Source organism: Glycine soja, chromosome 8 (genome assembly GCF_004193775.1).
Source record: "Glycine soja cultivar W05 chromosome 8, ASM419377v2, whole genome shotgun sequence".
In the NCBI taxonomy this organism is placed as follows: domain Eukaryota; kingdom Viridiplantae; phylum Streptophyta; class Magnoliopsida; order Fabales; family Fabaceae; genus Glycine; species Glycine soja.
This window is the reverse complement of record NC_041009.1, coordinates 17,914,263-17,935,063: the sequence shown is the minus strand read 5'-3', so window position 1 is coordinate 17,935,063 and position 20,801 is coordinate 17,914,263. Positions and strand designations below refer to the sequence as shown.

The 20,801-nt window shown below is 32.5% G+C and overlaps 1 protein-coding gene and 1 long non-coding RNA gene across 2 annotated transcripts; both read right to left on the bottom strand.

Annotated features, from left to right (window-relative positions):
- Window positions 1-10,951: 10,951 nt before the first annotated feature.
- Window positions 10,952-12,205, bottom strand: LOC114422927. Its single transcript, XR_003668768.1, has 2 exons — window positions 11,924-12,205; window positions 10,952-11,495 (listed from the first exon to the last, which is right to left on the bottom strand). It is a non-coding gene; the product is annotated as an uncharacterized LOC114422927 (long non-coding RNA).
- Window positions 12,206-13,376: 1,171 nt separating this feature from the next.
- LOC114423026 (probable fucosyltransferase 7) lies at window positions 13,377-18,814 on the bottom strand. The gene is made up of 5 exons (XM_028389626.1): window positions 18,720-18,814; window positions 18,598-18,633; window positions 18,071-18,421; window positions 17,867-17,953; window positions 13,377-15,046 (listed from the first exon to the last, which is right to left on the bottom strand). Exons 3-5 carry the CDS (start codon window positions 18,357-18,359, stop codon window positions 13,584-13,586), a joined length of 1,839 nt encoding a protein of 612 aa, XP_028245427.1. The 5' UTR covers window positions 18,360-18,421; window positions 18,598-18,633; window positions 18,720-18,814; the 3' UTR covers window positions 13,377-13,583.
- Window positions 18,815-20,801: the final 1,987 nt, after the last annotated feature.

The window sequence follows — 20,801 nt, the reverse complement described above, 5'->3', positions numbered from 1 at the left end:
CCTGTAACTACAAAATCTACCTCTTGGATATTAGATTTAGGAGCCACAGATCACGTTACTTCATCTCTCGACAATCTTCATTCCTATGAACGCATCAATCCAGTCACTGTAAAGCTTCCTAACGGTCATCATGTCCACGCTACTCATTCCGGAATCGTACACCTCTCACCCACTATAACACTGTTTAATGTCTTATTTATACCCACATTCACCTTCAATATTATTTCCATTTCAAAACTCGTATCATCTACTGATTGTGCATTGATATTTTCTTCCAATTCATGCATGTTGCAGGATACGAACAAACGTATGAAGATTGGTATAGTTGAGGCGAGACATGGTCTTTATCAACTAATACCAGACCAGCTAACCACCAAAACTATATGTTCAACCGTTGTTCACCCTAAGTGCAATATCCTTCCCATAGACCTATGGCACTTTCGAATGGGCCACCCCTCAACTGAGAGATTACAATGTATGAAATCGTACTACCCTATTCTAAGCAATGATAAAAGTTTTACATGTAACACTTGTCACTATGCAAAGCATAAGAAACTACCTTTTCCCTCTAGCATCTCTCATGCATCTCATGTTTTTGATTTACTTCATATGGACATATGGGGCCCGTGTTCAAAACCATCTATGCATGGTCACAAATACTTCTTAACAATTGTCGATAATCATTCACGATTTACATGGGTACATCTCATGCATAATAAAGCTGAAACATGGCCCATTATCATGAATTTCATTACGTCCATTGAAACCCAATATGATAGCAAAGTTAAAATAATAAGAAGTGACAACGGGCCTGAGTTCATGATGCATGGCTTCTATGCTTCAAAAGGAATAGTGCATCAAACCACGTGTGTAGAAACGCCTGAACAAAACGGCATAGCTGAACGAAAACATCAACACTTACTTAACGTCACACGTGCACTTTTGTTTCAGGCAAATTTACCTCCTGGTTTCTGGTGCTACACGTTAACTCATGCTGTATATTTAGTAAACATCATTCCCACTCCTTTTCTGCATGACATATCACCATACGAAAAACTCCATGGTCGTCCTTTAGATATAGCTAACCTTCGGGTTTTCGGTTGCTTATGTTATGTTAGCACGCTCAAAGCTAATCGAAAGAAACTCGATCCCAGAGCACACCCATGTATTTTCATTGGTTTCAAAGCAAACACAAAGGGATATCAGGTTTACAACATGCATTCACATGACATCATATCATCACGAAATGTCATCTTCTATGAGAACTATTTCCCACAAATTTCTGAAATACGACAACCTGACTCCAATTCCAGTACACCATTACCAGCCTCGTTCTCCACTAACCAATATGATTCACCTATAGAGCCTATCACACAAGAACCCATAAACGTAGACCACCTAACGGAATCTTCTTCCTCACCACCAAGACGTTCCACACGAACTAGACATGCACCCACCTATTTGTAGATAATCTCTCCATCAACAATACCAGTGCTTCCACGTTTGTTCGTTATCCCCTAAGTTCCGTTTTGTCATACTCGCGTCTTTCACCCACACACAAACACTTCGTCTTATCCATATCATCAACCGTAGAACCTTCTTCTTATGTTGAGGCTTCACGGCACGACTGTTGGATTAAGGCAATGAAGGCTGAACTACAAGCCCTACAGTCGAATGAGACCTGAAGGCTCACTCTTCTTCCTCCACAGAAAACCGCCATTGGTTGCAGGTGGATTTACAAGATCAAGTATCGCGCTGATGGTTCGATTGAAAGATATAAAGCACGTTTAGTGGCAAAGGGTTACACACAGATGGAGGGACTTGATTATCTTGATATGTTCTCTCCTGTAGCAAAGTTGACTACCGTTCGTCTTCTTCTTGCCCTTGCTGCAGTGAATCAATGGCATCTGCGGCAACTGGACGTTAATAACGCTTTCCTCCACGGAGAACTTGATGAAGAAGTTTATATGCAGGTTCCACCGGGATTGACCGTTTCGAATCCTCAACTGGTATGTCGCTTGCAGCGTTCCCTTTACGGCCTCAAGCAGGCGAGCCGTCAATGGTTCACAAAGTTGTCAGGTTTCCTGGTATCCCATGGCTTTCAAAAATCTAATTCAGATCACTCTCTCTTCTTGCGGTTTACTGGTTCTATAACAACGGTGCTCTTAGTTTACGTAGATGATATCATCCTCACAGGGAATAGCATCAACGAAATACAAGACATAACCATGCTCCTTGATCAGGCATTCAAGATAAAAGATCTCGGGACTTTGAAGTTCTTCCTTGGGTTCGAAATTGCACGCACTTCAGCAGGGATACACTTGTGTCAACGAAAATATGTTCTAGATATACTATCCGATTCAGGAATGCTCGGGTGTCGACCAAACACCACCCCAATGGACTACTCTACCAAGTTGCAGGCTATGGTAGGCACTCCCTTATCCGCTGAGTCTTCTTCGTCCTATCGGGAGACTCATATACCTCACTAACTCTCGACCTGACATTGCGTATGCCGTCCAACAACTCAGTCAATACATGTCTAGTCCGACCAATGTTCATCAACGGGCTGCTTATCGAGTGCTTCGGTATCTCAAGGGAACACCCGGGTCTGGCCTATTTTTCCCGGCAACAAACACTCTTCAGCTTCGAGCCTTCAGCGACTCCGACTGGGCAGGATGCCCAGATTCCAGGAAATCTACCACGGGATTCCTGATCTACTTCGGTTCTTCCCTCATCTCTTGGCAATCTAAAAAGCAATCTACAGTTTCACGTAGTTCTTCGGAAGCCGAATACCGAGCTCTAGCTTCGACTACTTGTGAATTGCAGTGGTTAACATACCTCCTCCAAGACTTTCGTATCACATTCATCAAGCCCGCTACCTTGTATTGTGATAATCAGTCTGCAATTCAGATAGCAACAAATCTTGTCTTTCACGAACGCACGAAGCACATCGAGATTGATTGCCATATTGTCCGTCACAAAGTCACCATGGGTCTCATAAAGCTTCTTCCGGTCTCATCCTCTATGCAACTCGCAGATATCTTCACCAAGGCTTTATCTCCTTCTATTTTTCAACACCTTTGTACCAAGCTGGGAATGATGAATATCCATTCCCAGCTTAAGGGGGGGATCTTAACAGCATCTTGTTAGAGTTAGTTATGATAGTTATTTCTGTTGTAACCACTCTCGTGCTTGTACATATATAAGCCCTCACGTGCATTTAATAAGTGAAGTTGCAGTTTTGATCATCAAGAGCCAAGCGTAGCTTTCACTGCACCACCTGATATTTTTCTTCTCAGAAACATGAGTTTCACGTTTTTCTTCCAGCTTAGTTCAATATTTGCTTCCAATAGAACATCTTCCCACCAGGTTTTGCAGTAATTATTATAAGCGCGTAGGGGAGTTTCATCCCTATGATGAGGACATTGTTTATTTGCATTCCTATGTTGATGGGATTTACACTGCAAACCTGGGGACTAACAAAGTTGTGCCTATTTCTGGTTATGACAAATTTGATATTAGTCCCTTTCAATTGGAGCTCTCTCCGATTCCATTCAAAGACAATGATTTTAGTTCAAGTAATTGAAAGCTCCCACCTCAAATTACTTTCTTGCAGACAGGAGATTTATGTTATGTTATGTCGTTTGTTTCTCCTGCAGGAAAGACACATAAAAACACACCAAGTGATACCTCTGCACCGCAAACCTATTAGGATCTAGGATCCAAGCTTTTTTTTTTTATTAAAGAGATTAAATATGTTTAAATATTTCTGCAATAGATATTACATTTCAATCTACTTTATTTTGATTTCATATTTATAGATTTTATTTTAAGATAATTAGATTGTGATATTTTTAGGATTTTAGAAGAAAGTCAAGGTTTTGGGAGTAGGATTCTAACTCTAGTTAATGTTTTCAGATGTGTTACGCTTTCAAGTTTCAACAAAAGTAAGAAAGAAAAAGATTATGGGTTGTGTAGGGAACGATTTGGAGATTTGATTCCGAGATGAAGTAGTTTGTCGAGCGAGAAAAATAAAAGATGAAAATTATGACAAAAAAAGATAAATTTATTTGGATATTAGCAATAAAGAAAAAAAAAAGATGTGTGCTGTAAAAAGGAGTTTTCAATAAAAATAAGCAAAACTAAAAACACCACTGCATGTCAATATTTTAGACAGGGTCTTGGAATTCAAAGAATGGAGAAAGTTGAAATATTTAGAAGTTTCATAAGAAGTAATCCTGAGAAAAGTGATTTGAAATTTCCAAAACTTATAGCGCATTAGATTTCTAACCCAAGAATTGTATAGTAAAAGTACACTGGCATTTAGTTTTTCTAAACACAATAAAATTTGAGAAAGGAGAATCGTGTTGAAAGATACATGGAAAAATTCCAAACTGACAGATTTTGGTATTAAGGGCATCTCATTCTCATTCGAGGGAAATTCGAAATTGTACATGCAATGAAGAATCGTCAGCTGCTCAGTTTAATTTGTTGATAACTCAGTGAAACAAGTTGATTTCTGAGATCTGTAAATACATATACATTTGAATTGCAAGAAGTAAGAAGAAACAAATAATCGTTTTAGATCAGTAATCAATCTCCTTAATTCAATAGATACGATGATCGCCTCTAGCACCATCTCTCTATCCAATCAATCACTTCAAGGAATTCATAGAAAAAACAAATGCTCGATCAAACACTAATGGCATTTTACTTCTGTTTCCCTCTTAGTTTTAATTTTCAGTTGGCAAATGTAAAAGCTAATGGATAAACACTGACTGATTTGATGGAGGAAATGCAAGAGCTTTTTAGCTTCTTTTTTTTTTATCCCTTTCAGAATGTTAAGCCAGCAAGCAACTTCACTTTTCCATACCACATTACACACGTATTTTGTTAAACAAACAAAATAATATTTTGAAAGAACAAATCCCAATCAGATATCATCGCCAAGAGCAACAGAACAAAATAATTATTTTAATTGTCATTACGAGCATAACACCCCCCGGGCTATACAATTCTGATTATCATTAAACATATTTCTGAATTGGAGCAAACATTATCCAATATTTAAGAATTTTTGTATAACTCACATTACACTTCTTCAACTTGTACCCTTAAATCAAATTTTGGAACAAGACAAAAGAATGATATCAATTCCCGTGAAAATTGGATTCAATAATAAGTTTATAAATGCGAAGAACACTTCCTTGTGTAAAGATCTTCCACTAATTTGTGTTTTCCAAGTACTCTAGCTAGTAAAGGTACCTGATCCAATAAGATGCAGGACAAGAATAAAAAATACAAAAACAAGAACCTGATTCCAATGTGGGGGGACATGGACATTCTAATCATAGTTAATCATCATCACCACCTTTCTTCTTAGACTTGCGATATTTTTCCTCAACTTGCTTTGCCTGTAACAAGGCAGTGTCAGCTAACTTCCTGATGTTAGGGATTTGATAATTCTGAACCAAGTAAACCCCAAAGGCTGTCCCTGCAATGAAAGAGAAGCTACTCCTGATTATACCCATTATTACAGTTGCTTGAGTGCTTGCTTGCTGTGAAATATATGGTTTGCAAGAATCACTGTCAGACAGAAGCAAATCAGAATCAAGTCAAAATCATTTGAGAAAGTCATTTGTTTATGCAGTTTAGGGGTGTTCATGATTTGAGTATTTACATAACTATAATCATACCTAATAAATAACTAGATTATAACTAGTTTTTAAAATGAGTATAATTTGATATAACTAGTTATTGTTTTTAAAATATGGATATATAACTCTAGAAGCAAAGCTTCAAGAATTATTTTGATGATGTCAAGGAATTTCAAAGATCATTCAAGATGAATTTCAAGGATGAAGAAAGCAAGATGTCAAGCAAAAACAAAGATCTCAAGATAAGAATTAAGATCGGTTTTAGATAGACTCTTAGAAAAGATTTTGAAAAGCACAAATGATTGGTCAAGATCGGTTTTGAAAAGATTTCTTCATCCTTGAAATTCATCTTGAATGATCTTAACAATAATTTTTCCAAGCATTTTACTCTCTGGTAATCGATTATCAGAAGCCCAAACATTTCTAAACAAAGCTTGCAAAGTTTTAAAACTGATTTTGAAACCCAGTAATCGATTACACAAAACATGTAATTGATTACCAGTGGCTCTGAACGTTAGAATTCAAATATTTTCAAATCTGAACGTTAGAATTCAAATATTTTCAAATGAAGGGTCACATCTTTTGAAGAAAAAATAACTGTGTAATCGATTACACAAATATTGTAATCGATTACTAGTGACAAGTTTTCAGAAAATCTGTCAACAGTCACATCTTTTCATTTGATTTTTGAATGGTTATCAAAGGCCTATAAATAGATGACTTGGACGCGAATTTTCATCGAAGTTTTTCCTGTTCACAAAAGGCATAATCATCTCAAACAAAAATCTCTTATCATCCAACATTCCTTGGTCAAACACTTGTGTTATTCAATAAAGAATTGAGTGCTTCATTGTAAACATCTATCTCTTTCAAGAGAGATTATCTTCTTCTTCTCTTTCTAATCAAAGGGCCAAGAGACTGAGAGTCTCTTGTTGTAAGTCATCTGAACACAAAGGAAGGATTGTCCTTTTGTGTTTCAGAAATTGTAAAGGATTTGTGAGATAGTGGAACTCCCAAGAGAGTCCTTGGGGACTGGACGTAAGCAACGGACTTTGTCGAATCAGTGTAAAAACTGTCTTCCCTCAAACTCTTTTATTTATTGTTGCTTATTATTTCTATTCAGTGAGTTTAATTTGAATTATTATTTAGGAATTCATTTTAAAAGGAATCTTGGGACTTGGGTTAAAATCTGTATAAAAATTTTAATTGGAGAATAGTTTGTAAAATCTTAATTCAACCCCCCTTTCTTAAGATTTATAAGGCCACTTGTCCAACAATAACTAGTTATATAACCAATTATATAACAAGTTATATCTAAATCCCATTACTAATAGTTATGGATGAATAAAAATAAGTTATTTGAAATAAACATTTTATACAACTTATAACTATAACTATTTTTTAAAATAAAATTAAGTTATTTGAAATACACATATCTATAAAATTGGTTATAGTTTTATACCTACTTTATATAATGAGTTATGTAAAACTAGTTATAGTTGTAGTTATTTTTTTAAAACTAGTTTTTTTGAGCATCCCTAATGTGGTTTCAAACATAGTAGTTGTCAACATTATCAGGTTCCATCTTTTCAAGGTACACTCCCTTTATATAAACATTAAATTGAATTATTCATTGAAACCAAAGGCATGAAATGTAGCTCAATTTGATTCACTCATACATGGAACAGCCTAAATATCTACCTGGACAACACATTGCATAGATGATGCAGAGAGCAACAATATTATTAGGTTTCAGTTTCAGTTTCACCTTCTCAAACAAATTACTCTTCCATTTGTATAAATTTAAATGATTCGAGCAAGAAAATCAAAGTTCAGTCTCAGACAGAATGTTTTCAGTTGATTTCATTCTAATCCCAAAATAACTAGATTCAAAGAAAACTGGGAACGCAAAACAGCAGAAGCATGATTATGATGATGAGTTGCTAATGGCTAATCAATTAATCAATCGTACACACGAAGTGATCCATCAAAATTTCGAAATAACAAGCCACAAATCATGAATAGACAAACAAATCAACAAATCCCGTTCAATAGATAAATAGAAAGAGGGAATAAAATATCGTACCGAATCGCAGGAAGCTCTGGATATTGATTTGACTTGGCGAGTTAACGAACGAAAGAATGGAATGGAATGTATAGTATAGCAATAGCAATTGCAGTGAAACTAAAATGAAATTCTGGAAAGCCTAAGACCATGATTCAGAGAAGAAGACCGTACTTGAGGAACAACGAAGCACCGCCTCCGCCATTGGCTATCTTCTATTCTTTACGCTTTTAAACGCGTCGTTTCACTCATCACTATGCTCTCTTAACTCGTAAGAGCCTAAACCGCAAGTCCACGAATTTTTTAATTAATCTTCATAATTTTTTTAATGGAGTATATATAATATAATTATTTAAATAGTTTTTTTTACGTAGGTCCAGTTAAAACTATATCATTCATATTTAAATTAAAATGTTCTTAGGACTTGATCTTAAGAAGTTAGATTCCTTTTTGTTTATAAAGAGGTTTCTTTTTTATCTTAAGAGTATGTTTTAACAAAGGTTTTCAGAAAAATAAAATAAATCTTTCATTTTTAAACTACATGCGTTGAAAAGTTGATAATAAAATGAGTTTAATATCTATATATAAATAATTTTATTTTTATCTAATCATAAATTACCGTTTTAATTACTTTAAGATAATTATTTTAAAAGTCAATAAATTTAATTTTTTTAAAAATAAATTGAATAATATACTTGAAATGAAAATTTTAACTTTTTTCAGTATTTCCATTTATTACAAAAAAAAAAGAGAGGCCTTAATTACAAGAAAGAAATTGAGGATTTAGACGTATTCAAAATCAAAGGAAACCATTTTAAACTACTAAATCAACCCAAAAATTGAAAATTGATATAAAAAATTAAATAGAAAAAATCACTTTTATTATAATTTAATTTAGTTTACTATTACAAAAATGACTAAACTGAACATTATATTTATATTAATTTTTTATATTATCATATAAAATTTTATTATCCTACCTTAAGTCAGAACTCAATTTTGAGAACTTTTTTTTTTCTCAACAAAATTAGATAATTATATTATATGCATATTATATGCAAAGTACAAGAAGTACTGAAAATACAAACAGTAGTACTATACACAAATGGTATCAATACTATCCTAGATATTAGTATTAGATACCATTTGAGTCCAAGACCGAGATTACAGCTGTGGTGTATCTACTACAGAGAATCCTAACCATTACCCTTCTTTCCTATTTACCCAAATACCTCCCCGAGTTGAGATGACCATTGGTTGTAATGCATAGTGAAGTACTTCTCCGTAACTTTGCGCCATGACCATAATAGTAGAAGTGCGGCATCCATTACTTTGGTTGTGTCGAAAATCTGCGTGTCAAAAACTGCTTTGTTTCTATGTTACCAAATGGTCCATGTGAGGGCTATCCACCAGCATTTCCATCTTGTATCCTTAATGCTACCGGCATTCCCGTTGGTGTGTTGCATAAAGTGTTCAATTGGGTTCTGTGGAAAAGCTGTCTTTTTTCCCACCCATCTCAATGATTCCCACCACAGGGAGAGTATGTTGCTGCATTGGAAGAAGAGATGTGATGCATCCTCCTCCATATTGTTGCATAAAGGGCATGTCACATCAGATATCTCCACTTGTCTCTTCCTTAGATTGGTCTTTGTCAGTAGCCTGTTTCTATAGAGCCTCCATGCGAACGTCGCCGCTTTAGGTGGTATCCTAAGTTTCCATAACTCCACAAAAGGCCTATTGTCTGCAGCCCCCCTTGTTACTTCCAGCAATATATCATATGCTGATTTTGTCGAATAACTTCCACTCGAGTCAGCCCTCCAGACCCATGAATCTGCTCCCTATTGTTGTATTGATAGCATTTCAGTTTCCTGTATAAACTCAACAGTCATTGTAGCCTCATTGTCGAATAAATTTCTTCTCCAACTGAAGTTCCATTCCCATCCTTCTTCATTGTGATTTCCCATGAGGCTAATTGTTTGCTGTTGTTGATTGGAAATCTGATACAGGTTAGCATATTTCACCATTAGCGGTCTGTCCTCATTCGTCCATGTGTCCTCCCAAAATTTTATCTTGTCTCTGCAACCCACCTTCCACTGTATGTGACTTTTAATTTCTGCTGTGTATTGTTGCTGATTGAGCAGCTTGAGCTCCTTCCACCCGTGAGAGTAATATTACTATGTGATTTTATATGTATTCGATTCATTTTATTTGCTAAATTGCGAGTTTATAACATTTACATGATTAATTTATCATAAACCATTTGTAATGTAGTTTTTTGTATATAAGATTTGTAAGGGGTTGATCATAATTTAATTCATTATTAGATTTCATAGTCTCAATTTATTTTGTTCATTGTCAAAGTAAAAATAAATTTAAAAGTCATACAATTATAATAAATTAATTTTTAAAACTCCAAAATCATTCAAACTGACTAGTGAAAAATAGTTTGATATGATATTATATTTAAATCAAATTAAATTCAATTACATATTTTTAAAAGATTTTGTATCTAAATTGTAAATCAATAAATTTAATGGTCATATACGGATGATGTTCATAATAAATTATGATTGGATGACAGTGTAAAATTTTTTACACATTATTGTAGAATTTTTTTTCTATAAATTTTAAGAATAATTAGTAACAATTAGCATTTTCTGATTTTCTTTCCACCAAACACTTCATGTTGAACATATCTAAAGAAATTGCGAAAGGTTGAATTTGAACTTGTGACCATACACATATTCACATATCTCATGTTCTTGTATCGTAAAAAAAAAACACCATTAGTGTTATTTGTGGACGACCTTAATTTTTTATTTGAAACAATATTATGATAATAATTATTTAAGTTTAATTTCATTGGAGGTGGAATATTATCAGTTTAATATCATTTTTGAGGTTAATGAGTGAAAAGAAAAGAAAGATAGAAGAAAAAATTAAAAAAGAAGAAACAGAAAGTGATAGATGATGAGATGAGAAATAAAGAGATAAATTAATTAACAAGAAAAACGGTAAAATAAGATGCAAGAAATAGTGAGGCGATGACAATAATACTATTACCAGTTTCTCCTCAATACCAAGGACATACATACTGATTTGAAGGACATACATACTGATTTGCAAGCATTTAGCTTTTATGTCCCGGTTAGAATGTTAAGCCAGCAAACAACTTCACTTCACTTTCCAACACCACATAACACATTTTGTCAGACAAACACTAAAATTATATCTTGAAAGAACAAATTCCAATCAGATATCATCACCAAGAGCAACAGTTAAAGGATGATTTTAACAATAACATTTGTTAATTGTCACTCCGGGCATAACACTCCCCGGGCTATTAAATACAATTCCGATTTACCATTAAACAAATTTCTGGCTTGAAGCTACTAGCATTATCCAAGATTTAGGAATCTGAATATAGCTCTCACATTACACTTGTGTCAAGATTTTCCACCAATTTGTAGTTAATAGAGGTATCTAATCCTATACGATGCAGGACAAAACCCAAGAAAGCAAAAATTATCATGATCACACCACCACCCTTGTTCTTACTTGGACTTGCGATATTTTTCCTCAACTTGCTTTGCCTGTAACAAGGCAGTGTCAGCTTCCTTCTTGACGTCAGGAACTTGATAACTTTGAGCCACGTAAATCCCAAAGACCGTCCCTGCAATGAAAGAGAAGCAACTCCTGATTATACCCATTACCGTTGCTTGAGTCGGTGGTTGCTTGAAAAGTGAAATATCTGGTATTGCAATTAAGGATCACTGTCAGAAAGAGGCAAATCAACATCAGCCCAAAATCATTTGTTTAATGTGGTTTATTCCATCTTAAAACATATAGACATATTACTGTATTAGTGGTTATCATTATCAGGTGCCATCTTCTCAGAATCTCAAGGTACACTCCCTTTTATATGAACATTGAATTCAAATGAAGAAATGCATGAAAGCTCAATTTCATCCATACATGGAATAACCTAAATATTTACCAGGACAATACATTACATGGGTACAACAACATTGTAATTAGGTTTCAGCTTCACCTTCTCCAAAGAAAATTGGGAACAGAAAAAATATGGTTAAGATGAATTGCTAGTTACTACTGGCAAAATCAATTAATCAGTCGTGCACACGATTGTTGTGAAAATTACAAAATCAGATGCCGCAAATCGTGAATAGACTAATAAAATTACCTTTGCGTAGATAATAGAAAGAGGGAATGGAATATCGAACCAATCGCGAGAGGCTGTCGATGTTGATCTGATGTCGCGAGCTACCGAAACAAAAAGAATGGAGAAATTTTGAGTTGGAAATAATAGAAATCGGTATTTGTGAGAGAAAAATTAAGTTGAGTAATTCCTTGAGATTGATTCTCTTCTCTGCACCCCTAAAAGGTAGACCACTGTCCACCAGCCACCTGTCTAGTATCAATGGTTAAAATTGAAAATCTTTCTTCCTGGGCTTCACAAGCTGCTCTAAACCCTGTACCCACTAGTCAAATTGTTGGTATATTTAATATAAGATGTATTATTCTTCTGTCAACCGTAATGGTTCATATGATTTTTTTAAAATTTTTTTAAAAATATATTTTATGAATTAATTTAAAATTAATGAGTCATACAATATTTAAACTTATTAGCACACGTTCTAACGAAATAAACTAATAGGTCAATTATGTTATAAAATAATTAATGTCGTTATATGTGATACTAAAATTTATAATTTATGTTTAATACATAAAATTTATTATGTAAATTTATATTTTATTCATTAAATATACATTAGAAATTTTAGTAATATTAATTAGAGCGTCATACTAATAATCCGAAAATTACGTATTCGTATGCCATACAAATTGACAACTCCTATTGGCTTTAGGGAAGAATAATATTGGAATTGTTCATATCTTGTGTTTGATGTATCAATAATTTGACGGAAAAGCAATTCCCGGTGCTTTTTGGATTTCGTATATGGGTCGTATCATACCCGGTCCAAAGAAATCCACAAGGTCCAAATCAGGATAACATTAAGGGTGCCTTTGGGAAACCAATTTATCTGCTTACACAATAAGATATTGTCACCTTAGATAATGTATTATTATAAGTATTTTAGTTCAATAAGTTATTTCCCTCTAGACATGTATATTATAAAGTGCTTATGAATTTTTAAAAAGTAACAAAAAATTAACATTATATATATGTCATAAAAATATCTGTTTTTTTTTAAAGTTCATCATCACTTTTAGAGTTAAAAGAAGGCAAACTGAGAAGAAAAGTAATAAATCAGTTTGTTACGACGATTAAAATGCTTCAAGTCAACACATAAAGAGAAATAGAAAAAAAATAACAAGGATTGATGAGATGTTTAAAATGAAGAGATGTCTAAGTAATATTATTCTTTTAATAAATTCAAGGTTATTTTTTTCAATTAAGGAAAATAATTCATGTACACTACTCCTTAGGTGCCTACACATTGAGAGGGATAAAAAAAGAGAGATAAGTGATTAATAATGGATGAATTTATTAAACTTTAAAAAAAGAAACTTTAAAAGTAGATAGGATTTACTTATTGAAATAAACAAAAAATTACTTATTTTAAGTAAAAATAGTTTAGATAAATACATAAAAAAGTATAAAAAACATTAAATATTTGAAATTTGTAGGTGTTTAAATATCATCATTATTCTTCCGTTAAATAATCCACCGACAAATATATATAAAAACATAGATGAAAATGAAGGCAACTAATTGAGCTAAGAGCGACTACAATCTATGTTTGAAAATTTAGAAGTTAGGTGTGTAATTTTGTTGAAGGAACCATTCGATCACTAGCTTAACCACGAAAAATATGCACCTATATAGAATCTTTGACCATCTTCAAACCAACCCTAAAATCCTTGCACGGCCTCAAATAGGGGAAAGAAGAAACAATATCTTTGAGGGGCTCTCCGTTGCAGTAATGCTTGGGAGGAAAATGGTAACAAGGCTCCGATGAGAAATCTCGTTCACATGGTGGAAAATGGGTCTCGTTATTGACTAGCTTGTAAAGAAGCCACGGTTTCAAATTCCCCAATCCCTGAGCAACGTAGCCAAAAGTAGAGAGAGAGGTAGTCACCAACTCGTCAGATAAACTTAGCAGATACATGTCTATCCAAGCTTTCATATTATGCTTATTATCATTATACTTTTGATGCTCTTCATGGCTTGGCTGATAAACTTTTATCACTTCCCCACTAAGTGTTGGATTCTTCCGATACATCCTCTTTAGATTATCTCCATACTCTCGATATAAAGATGCCACAAGAACTGCTTTTACAGTAGTCTGGTTTTTTCCAGCAGAAGTTTGCAAATCCACTTGTGGCAGTATCTTATGCTTCAATGTGCAGCTTAAAACTAGATCCATGACTGCTTGCTGTGGAGTAGAAACAGGACTAAATACTCTAATCTGTAAGCCTATCTGTTTATCTGCCTTGGTCAAGTGTGCCTCATAGTAATCGCTGATCAGTTTCCATGCCTCGTTTGAAGGGTGAAAAAGGTAGCGACCCAAATGGTGGAAAACTGTTTCTTTCTCTGGAAACATTTTGGTAACCTCCTGGTTGAAAAAAGGGTTCATGAACAGAGAGGGCACAAAGTATTGATCAGACTGCAAAATCAACAAAGGAATCTTCTGGAGCAGATCTTGACTATGGTCACAGTGAAAATATTTCTCAGGGTCACTACGTGTGTGTTGTAGGTTAATAAACAGAACTGATGGTAAATCCTCCGTTGAATTGCTAGCCCTATCCTTCTCTAGCAAGATCTGATATGTCTCTATATGCTTTTCATTCCAGAAAGGAGACTTACGAGGCAATATCCAAGTTGAATTGAGAAATGGCTCGCAAAATAGGCCATGCTTGTCTTTCCCAAATTCTACAAGTAGCACTCGATCAGTGAGGATGGCATAAAGAAATGTTGCAGCCAGGTTAATCATTTGGTTACCCAAACCATTAGCAGGTGTCCAGATAAGGTACTTACACAATGTAGCAGCACCTTTGTTCTTTGAGTGTTCAATCATTGTCATGCTTCTGTGATAAGCTCTAGTATTAGGTCCACACCTTGTATGAATTTCTTCGTAGTTACGTAGTTTAGATATCAAATATGGAGAAGGTTTGTGAGGAGAAGCTTTGCGGTACAAGTGGGACTGAATCCTACTTATGCACGATTCTTCATCAAATCCAGAGGTTAACAGTCCACCAAGTAGCTTGTCATTGTCATCAAGATTAACATGTGCTGGAGTTGAATCATTTTTTGAACTTGTCAATGAAGCGATTTTTGAGCCTGCGAGATTTAATTAATATTTAATACAGACTATCATAGATTAGTTAGCATCAGCAAGTATAGGAAGAAATGCCCTAAAGAGTTACTCTAGAGTCGAGAGATTATGTTCATTCTGTCGTATGAGTGTTATGTTACAATTGAAATTGTGAGGAAATTAATTATAGCAATCAGACTGGCAAATGTAAATAACCATTCGAGTGCTTTTCAATGGTCTTGAAAGAATACACATTTCAGTTTGTCACATTAAAAATGAAGTAATGTAAAATAATTTAATAATTATGTTTTAGAAAAATAAAAAGCAGAAACAAATATTTGTTTACGATCCTAAAAGTTATTATTATATAAGAAACAATTAATTTTATGTCAAAATATTTAAAATAGCTTTGAATATTAGTCAGATCTAAATTCTTTTCAATTTTGTATTATCTTAAAAAAAATTGAAATAAATCCACAAGAACTAAAATTAGTAATTATTTTTTAAACACAAAGTATTCTTTTAAAGAAAGAAGGTGCATGTACATGTAACAAAGGCTCTGTACAGATATTTTGGGGTCTAAGACAAAGATGTTAAAGGAGTCTTTTTTTACAAGAATTTTAAAGAGACTTAGTATATTATATAAAATATCAATTTTTATATTAATCTTTTAGCTTTTTTAGCTTTATAATCAAGCAATTATAACATTTCACTTTCAATAGATAAAATAGCTAACACATTCAATCTATCTTGTAACATTGTTGATTTTAGATATGATTTAAGCAATTTTAATTTTGAAAAACCTCTTTCAACAGTAGCAATTGTAACAGGAATTGTCAATAAAATTCTATATGCAATGTAAACATTTGGAAAAGAATATAAAGTTTTAATATAACTTAATATTTCTATTGGTGTGCTAATTTCTTCTCTTAACACTTCTCTTAGTACTTTCAATTTTGAAAATAAATCAAGATCATCAATATTTGAGTATTCATTAAACCTTAAAAACTTTTCAAGATTAATACAATATTTTTTCAATTCATCCTCATCTAAAGCTTTAATTTTTTTGGAATCAAATAAAAAACCACAAATAGTCTCATATTGTAAAAATTGTTCAAATCGTGTCTCAATAGAATTAATTGATTGATCTAATATATATAAAAAATACTTAATACAAAAAGATTCTTCAAGTGAATGTGTAATCTCATTACTAATATTTTCATCAAAATGAGGTTTTCTATGAATTTTACGTTTTTCACGAAATTTTGACTCTATATCCATTTCGATAGCCATTTTTTCTGTGGATTCTAAAGCCAATGCAAACCCGTTTTCCCTATAATGTTTTAAATAAGTGATAAGACCTTTTAAATGATCTATAACAAACATCTATATGCATATCTTTTGATTGTAGAATCTTGCTAACAGAATTGACAGCAAACAAAATATCATACCAAATATTCATTCCTAACAAAAATTCAAAATCTTCAAGTTCATGAGTTGCTAAAGACAGACTTCACTTTTTAATTTAGGATCTTCACAATTTTTTGATAATTCAATCAAAGCATCTCTTACCTTTGGAGCTTGAAACTTAATAACTTTGACACTTTCTATTCTACTTTTCCAATGAGTTTGAGATAATGATTTAACAAAAAATTTAGATACATTATAGGTGATTGTTCTATCATGTTTTCACCATTGTCAATATCATCTCTAGGTGGTTGTTCTACACCGTTGCCAGTATTATCTATAGGTGGTTGTTATGTAACATTTTCCTCGTTGTCAGTATGATCTATCAATGGTTATTCTATCACATTTTCACCTATTGAACTTGCTTCTGCGTCATTTTTATGAATAATGACAAATTTATCAAGGACACTACTTTGAGATTCAATTAGTTTTTCAACTTTTCGCTTTTTCTTCAATTTTTCATAACCAGATTCATACTTTCTATTTGACATTTTCTTTTGTAAATAATCAAAATAAAAAATTAACTAAACATTAAAGAAATTTAAATAAACTAAACTCTAAAATAAATATAGAAAATGATGATCGATAAACAGAACGATAGAACCTGAAAATGGAAACAGACAAAGATTTTGTTGTTTAGATGTTGTGTCAGGCGCAAGGGTGCAACGTGATACGTGTTGTATAGCACTATTGCTGTATACCCAGAGTCATGCGCGTGAAATGAATCGTTCCACCAATCCATCGGGATGGAAGGCTCCGTACGCGGGACGTCGTGATGTATGCGGTTTATATGCGTTCAGAATCCAGACGATGTCAAATCTAGAGAGGTTGAGCCGCGAAGACAAAGTTTGATCAATAGAAAATACGTTTGAATGAGAATAATAGATTTTTTTTATGAAGAGGAGATGAGGAGATGAAAAGATGTGAAGAATTGAGTCTGAAAAATGAGATAAGTTAGTTATGAAATTGAGATGGGTTAAAGAAAAGTTAATAGAGATTTACTTTTTTAACATAAATAAAATATTTTAAATGACATTAATTGTGATATTGGTTAATTTTTAAAAAGATATATTGATTGACTAATTTTTAGGGAAGAGAGAGATTCTAAATTATTTTATTTTGATTAGTTAAAATTTATTAATAATTAATAATAAAAAAAATTTAGGGATCTAAAATTTTTTTTTTTTGACCTTAGGCTGATGCTAATTTACCTAACATTATACACGCCCTGAATAAAGGGGTCAATAATTGCAGATAATAATTTGTTAATGACTGAAATAATCATCATGCATATGATTCATGAATAATTAAGGACAAAAAAAAAGGAATAAATAAATTTTGGCAGAAGAAAATAAACCAAAAATAGCAGTATCACGCACCATCATCTGCTGTTGTAATATTATTCTTGATTCTTCCTTCAATAGAGGTATGATTTTGGGATCTCCTTTGTCGTTCCTTAACTCCACCTATATATTTCATTTAAGGAGGTAACGTGAGTTTTGGCTCTTAACTAAGAAACATACGCGGCAAATGGAAGTTGAATGAAAATGGAAATAGCAAGAAAAACACATGCATACACTTACTGCTGACAGTACTGTTATTATTTCCTTGATCTTTTCCTCCTGAGCTGTCATGTGTTGTATTTTGGATTGCTCTTCCCAATTGAAAGCCATGAGTTTCTGTAACGTTTGGTAACCGCTCAGCAGCAGTAGTAACGTTCTGAGATGTTCCTCTTTGTAAGTTGCCTTCTGAATACCCCTCGAATAGTCCGAAACTAGAGTTTCGATACATGAAGGTAACTGTGACAACAACAGGGAAAGCTATGGAAAACATAACAAAGAACATTGGGAAACTCATGGAATTCGGTGCCATCTTCACGGTTTCAACCAAACCCTTTAAAATTGCCAAGAATTCCGGTAATTAAGCTCTAGCCTCTAAGAATAAGAACAATGAGAGAAAGCAAAAGTAATCAAGGACTAATTAAGGACAATTTGTTCCAAAAACAAGAATGGTGAGAATTCTAAATAAAACAAAGAACCAGCCCATAAATCAAAAACCAAGCACACTCCCCCCGATCCAAATAAAAGAGGGATAGAACCGAACATCACACCAAAATCAAACGCGGGACAGGAACACCTCTAGCATCCTGCGAAATGAGAGTAAATTTAAAGCAAATAGATATAGGAACACACACCTACAAATCAATTCGAGAGGGTCAAAGAAAACGATTACCTAGGAGGAAAAAAATATGCTTTTGTAAATGCTGCACCGAAAAATATAGACAGGTAAATAAATGGCTTTAATTTGTTTTGGAAGTATATGATGATTTGGTGCCACATATATATATTGCATGTCTACGGTATATGATGATTTGGTACCACACACACATATATATATATATATATATATAACATTTCAAATTGTCTATTTCTATTAAGCTTTCTAATGTTTCTTACAAGGACACCGTAGACATGCAATATCTTCCTATAAATGTCAAAAATCCCATTCCCACTCAAATTAATCAAAATTTGATCAGGTGTGCTCTAATGGTGTTTACGTTGATTTTGTGGGCTTGTGTAACTGACTTTAAGTTGAAAAATAGAGTTAAGTAACCTCATCTCTTGTGTAATCAAGACAATAATATTAATTAAAAATAGAGATATGATACATAATATGTAATAATTTATACAATATTATTGTATTTATCACTCTCTCATTTATTATATTTCAAATTTATGATCATGGATTCACACGTGAGAGTTTTTCAAATTAATGAATATTTTTTCTCTAGAATTTAAATGGTTGTATTATGAAAGTGTGTTTATTTATGAAAAAAATGATATATGAAAAATATACTCTATCATGAAAGTATGTTTTATAAGGAAAGATGTAAATACGAAGAATTATATGTCTTTTTTCTTTTATGAAAGGACGCGTTTCTTTGAAGATTTATTACAATTAGATATAAGATTCTTTATAATTGTACCAATGATTATGAATTGATGTGGCAACCATTTCATTAGTCACATACACTATTAGTATAATGACTAGATAGAGTTTATATGATAAAATATTATTTAGAATTTATATAAAAAAGTAGTTTAGATTTATTTTGGATCGTCCTGATATTAATCCATCAAAAATAGATTGAGACATGTTGATCCATCTTCTAATGACAAATTTAAAATCTTATTACATCTTTTTTAGAAATGGACTCACAAATAATCATTGTTAATTGTAGACATTTTTTTAATGATTTTAAAAATAGATTTATTTTCAGATTTACTAGTAATAATTATTTTGATTAGAAAATATACATGATACATATGCGATAACATGTTTGATAACTACAAAATTCATGTAAGTTATCATATAAGCAACTTATAATTAAGTAGCCACATAAGCATAAAATGTAAATTAAAATCAGTTTTTTTCTTTCTTTTCAATTACAGATATTTGATATTTTGTGAAAGGCTCAAATTCAAATTACAGATATTAAAGCAATCAATTTTAAATTTAGAGACAAAATAATCTTACTCGAAATTTAAAGCACTAAAACATATTTAAGTTAATAAATAATATGTATGTCGATTGATGGATGACCAAAAATCAATATAATCATTAAACACTTACAAGTAAATTTGTTTTGAAAGTTGGAACTTAATGTATGTTAATTGGGCGCTATTTATCAAATGGGTACTACAATAGTACAATTAGGAATTTTTGTTTGAATTAATAACTATGAGCCTTACGGGCTTTACACAGGTGAAACGTCCACCAAAATGATATAATTACAAGAGATATTTTATATGAATATATCTTTATTATATCATTTTTTTTTCTTTTCTCGATCACTTTTTTCCTTTTCTTTAGTTATATAATTTGTTGTACAAGTTGCTGTAAAAATATAATTTCTCTAATATCATCACACATTTTATTGACTAATATACTCTTTCTAAGTTATTAATCTAACCATTAGACATTTTGATTACAATTAATTAAAAAACTTACGCTTAAATGGTTGAAGTTAAACATTTTTTGGTCAAGGGTCAGAGTTCTTAATTACACTTGCACCCAAATTGCATTTTTTTATAATCAATACCCACCTAAGTTGTCCAGGATCACGAAGGCTCGGAGGGAGGATTTGGTTTGTTTTCTAACATATTTAGATATAAAATTTACATATATAATATTTTTTTTATAAAAAAAACTTAACATATGCATATATAAATTCTTTAAAAATATATTAAAAATAACAAAAATCTAAAAATTACAGATTCAAAACTTAACATACTAATTATTATTAATATATGA

Excerpts from the sequence above, each read along its gene's own strand:
- LOC114423026 (XM_028389626.1), bottom strand. The coding sequence starts at position 18,359 with ATGGCACCGAATTCCATGAGTTTCCCAATGTTCTTTGTTATGTTTTCC. Across the intron at positions 17,954-18,070 it reads TAATAACAGTACTGTCAGCA|GTGGAGTTAAGGAACGACAA; the intron begins GTAAGTGTATGC and ends TGAAATATATAG. Across the intron at positions 15,047-17,866 it reads TATTACAACAGCAGATGATG|GCTCAAAAATCGCTTCATTG; the intron begins GTGCGTGATACT and ends TAAATCTCGCAG.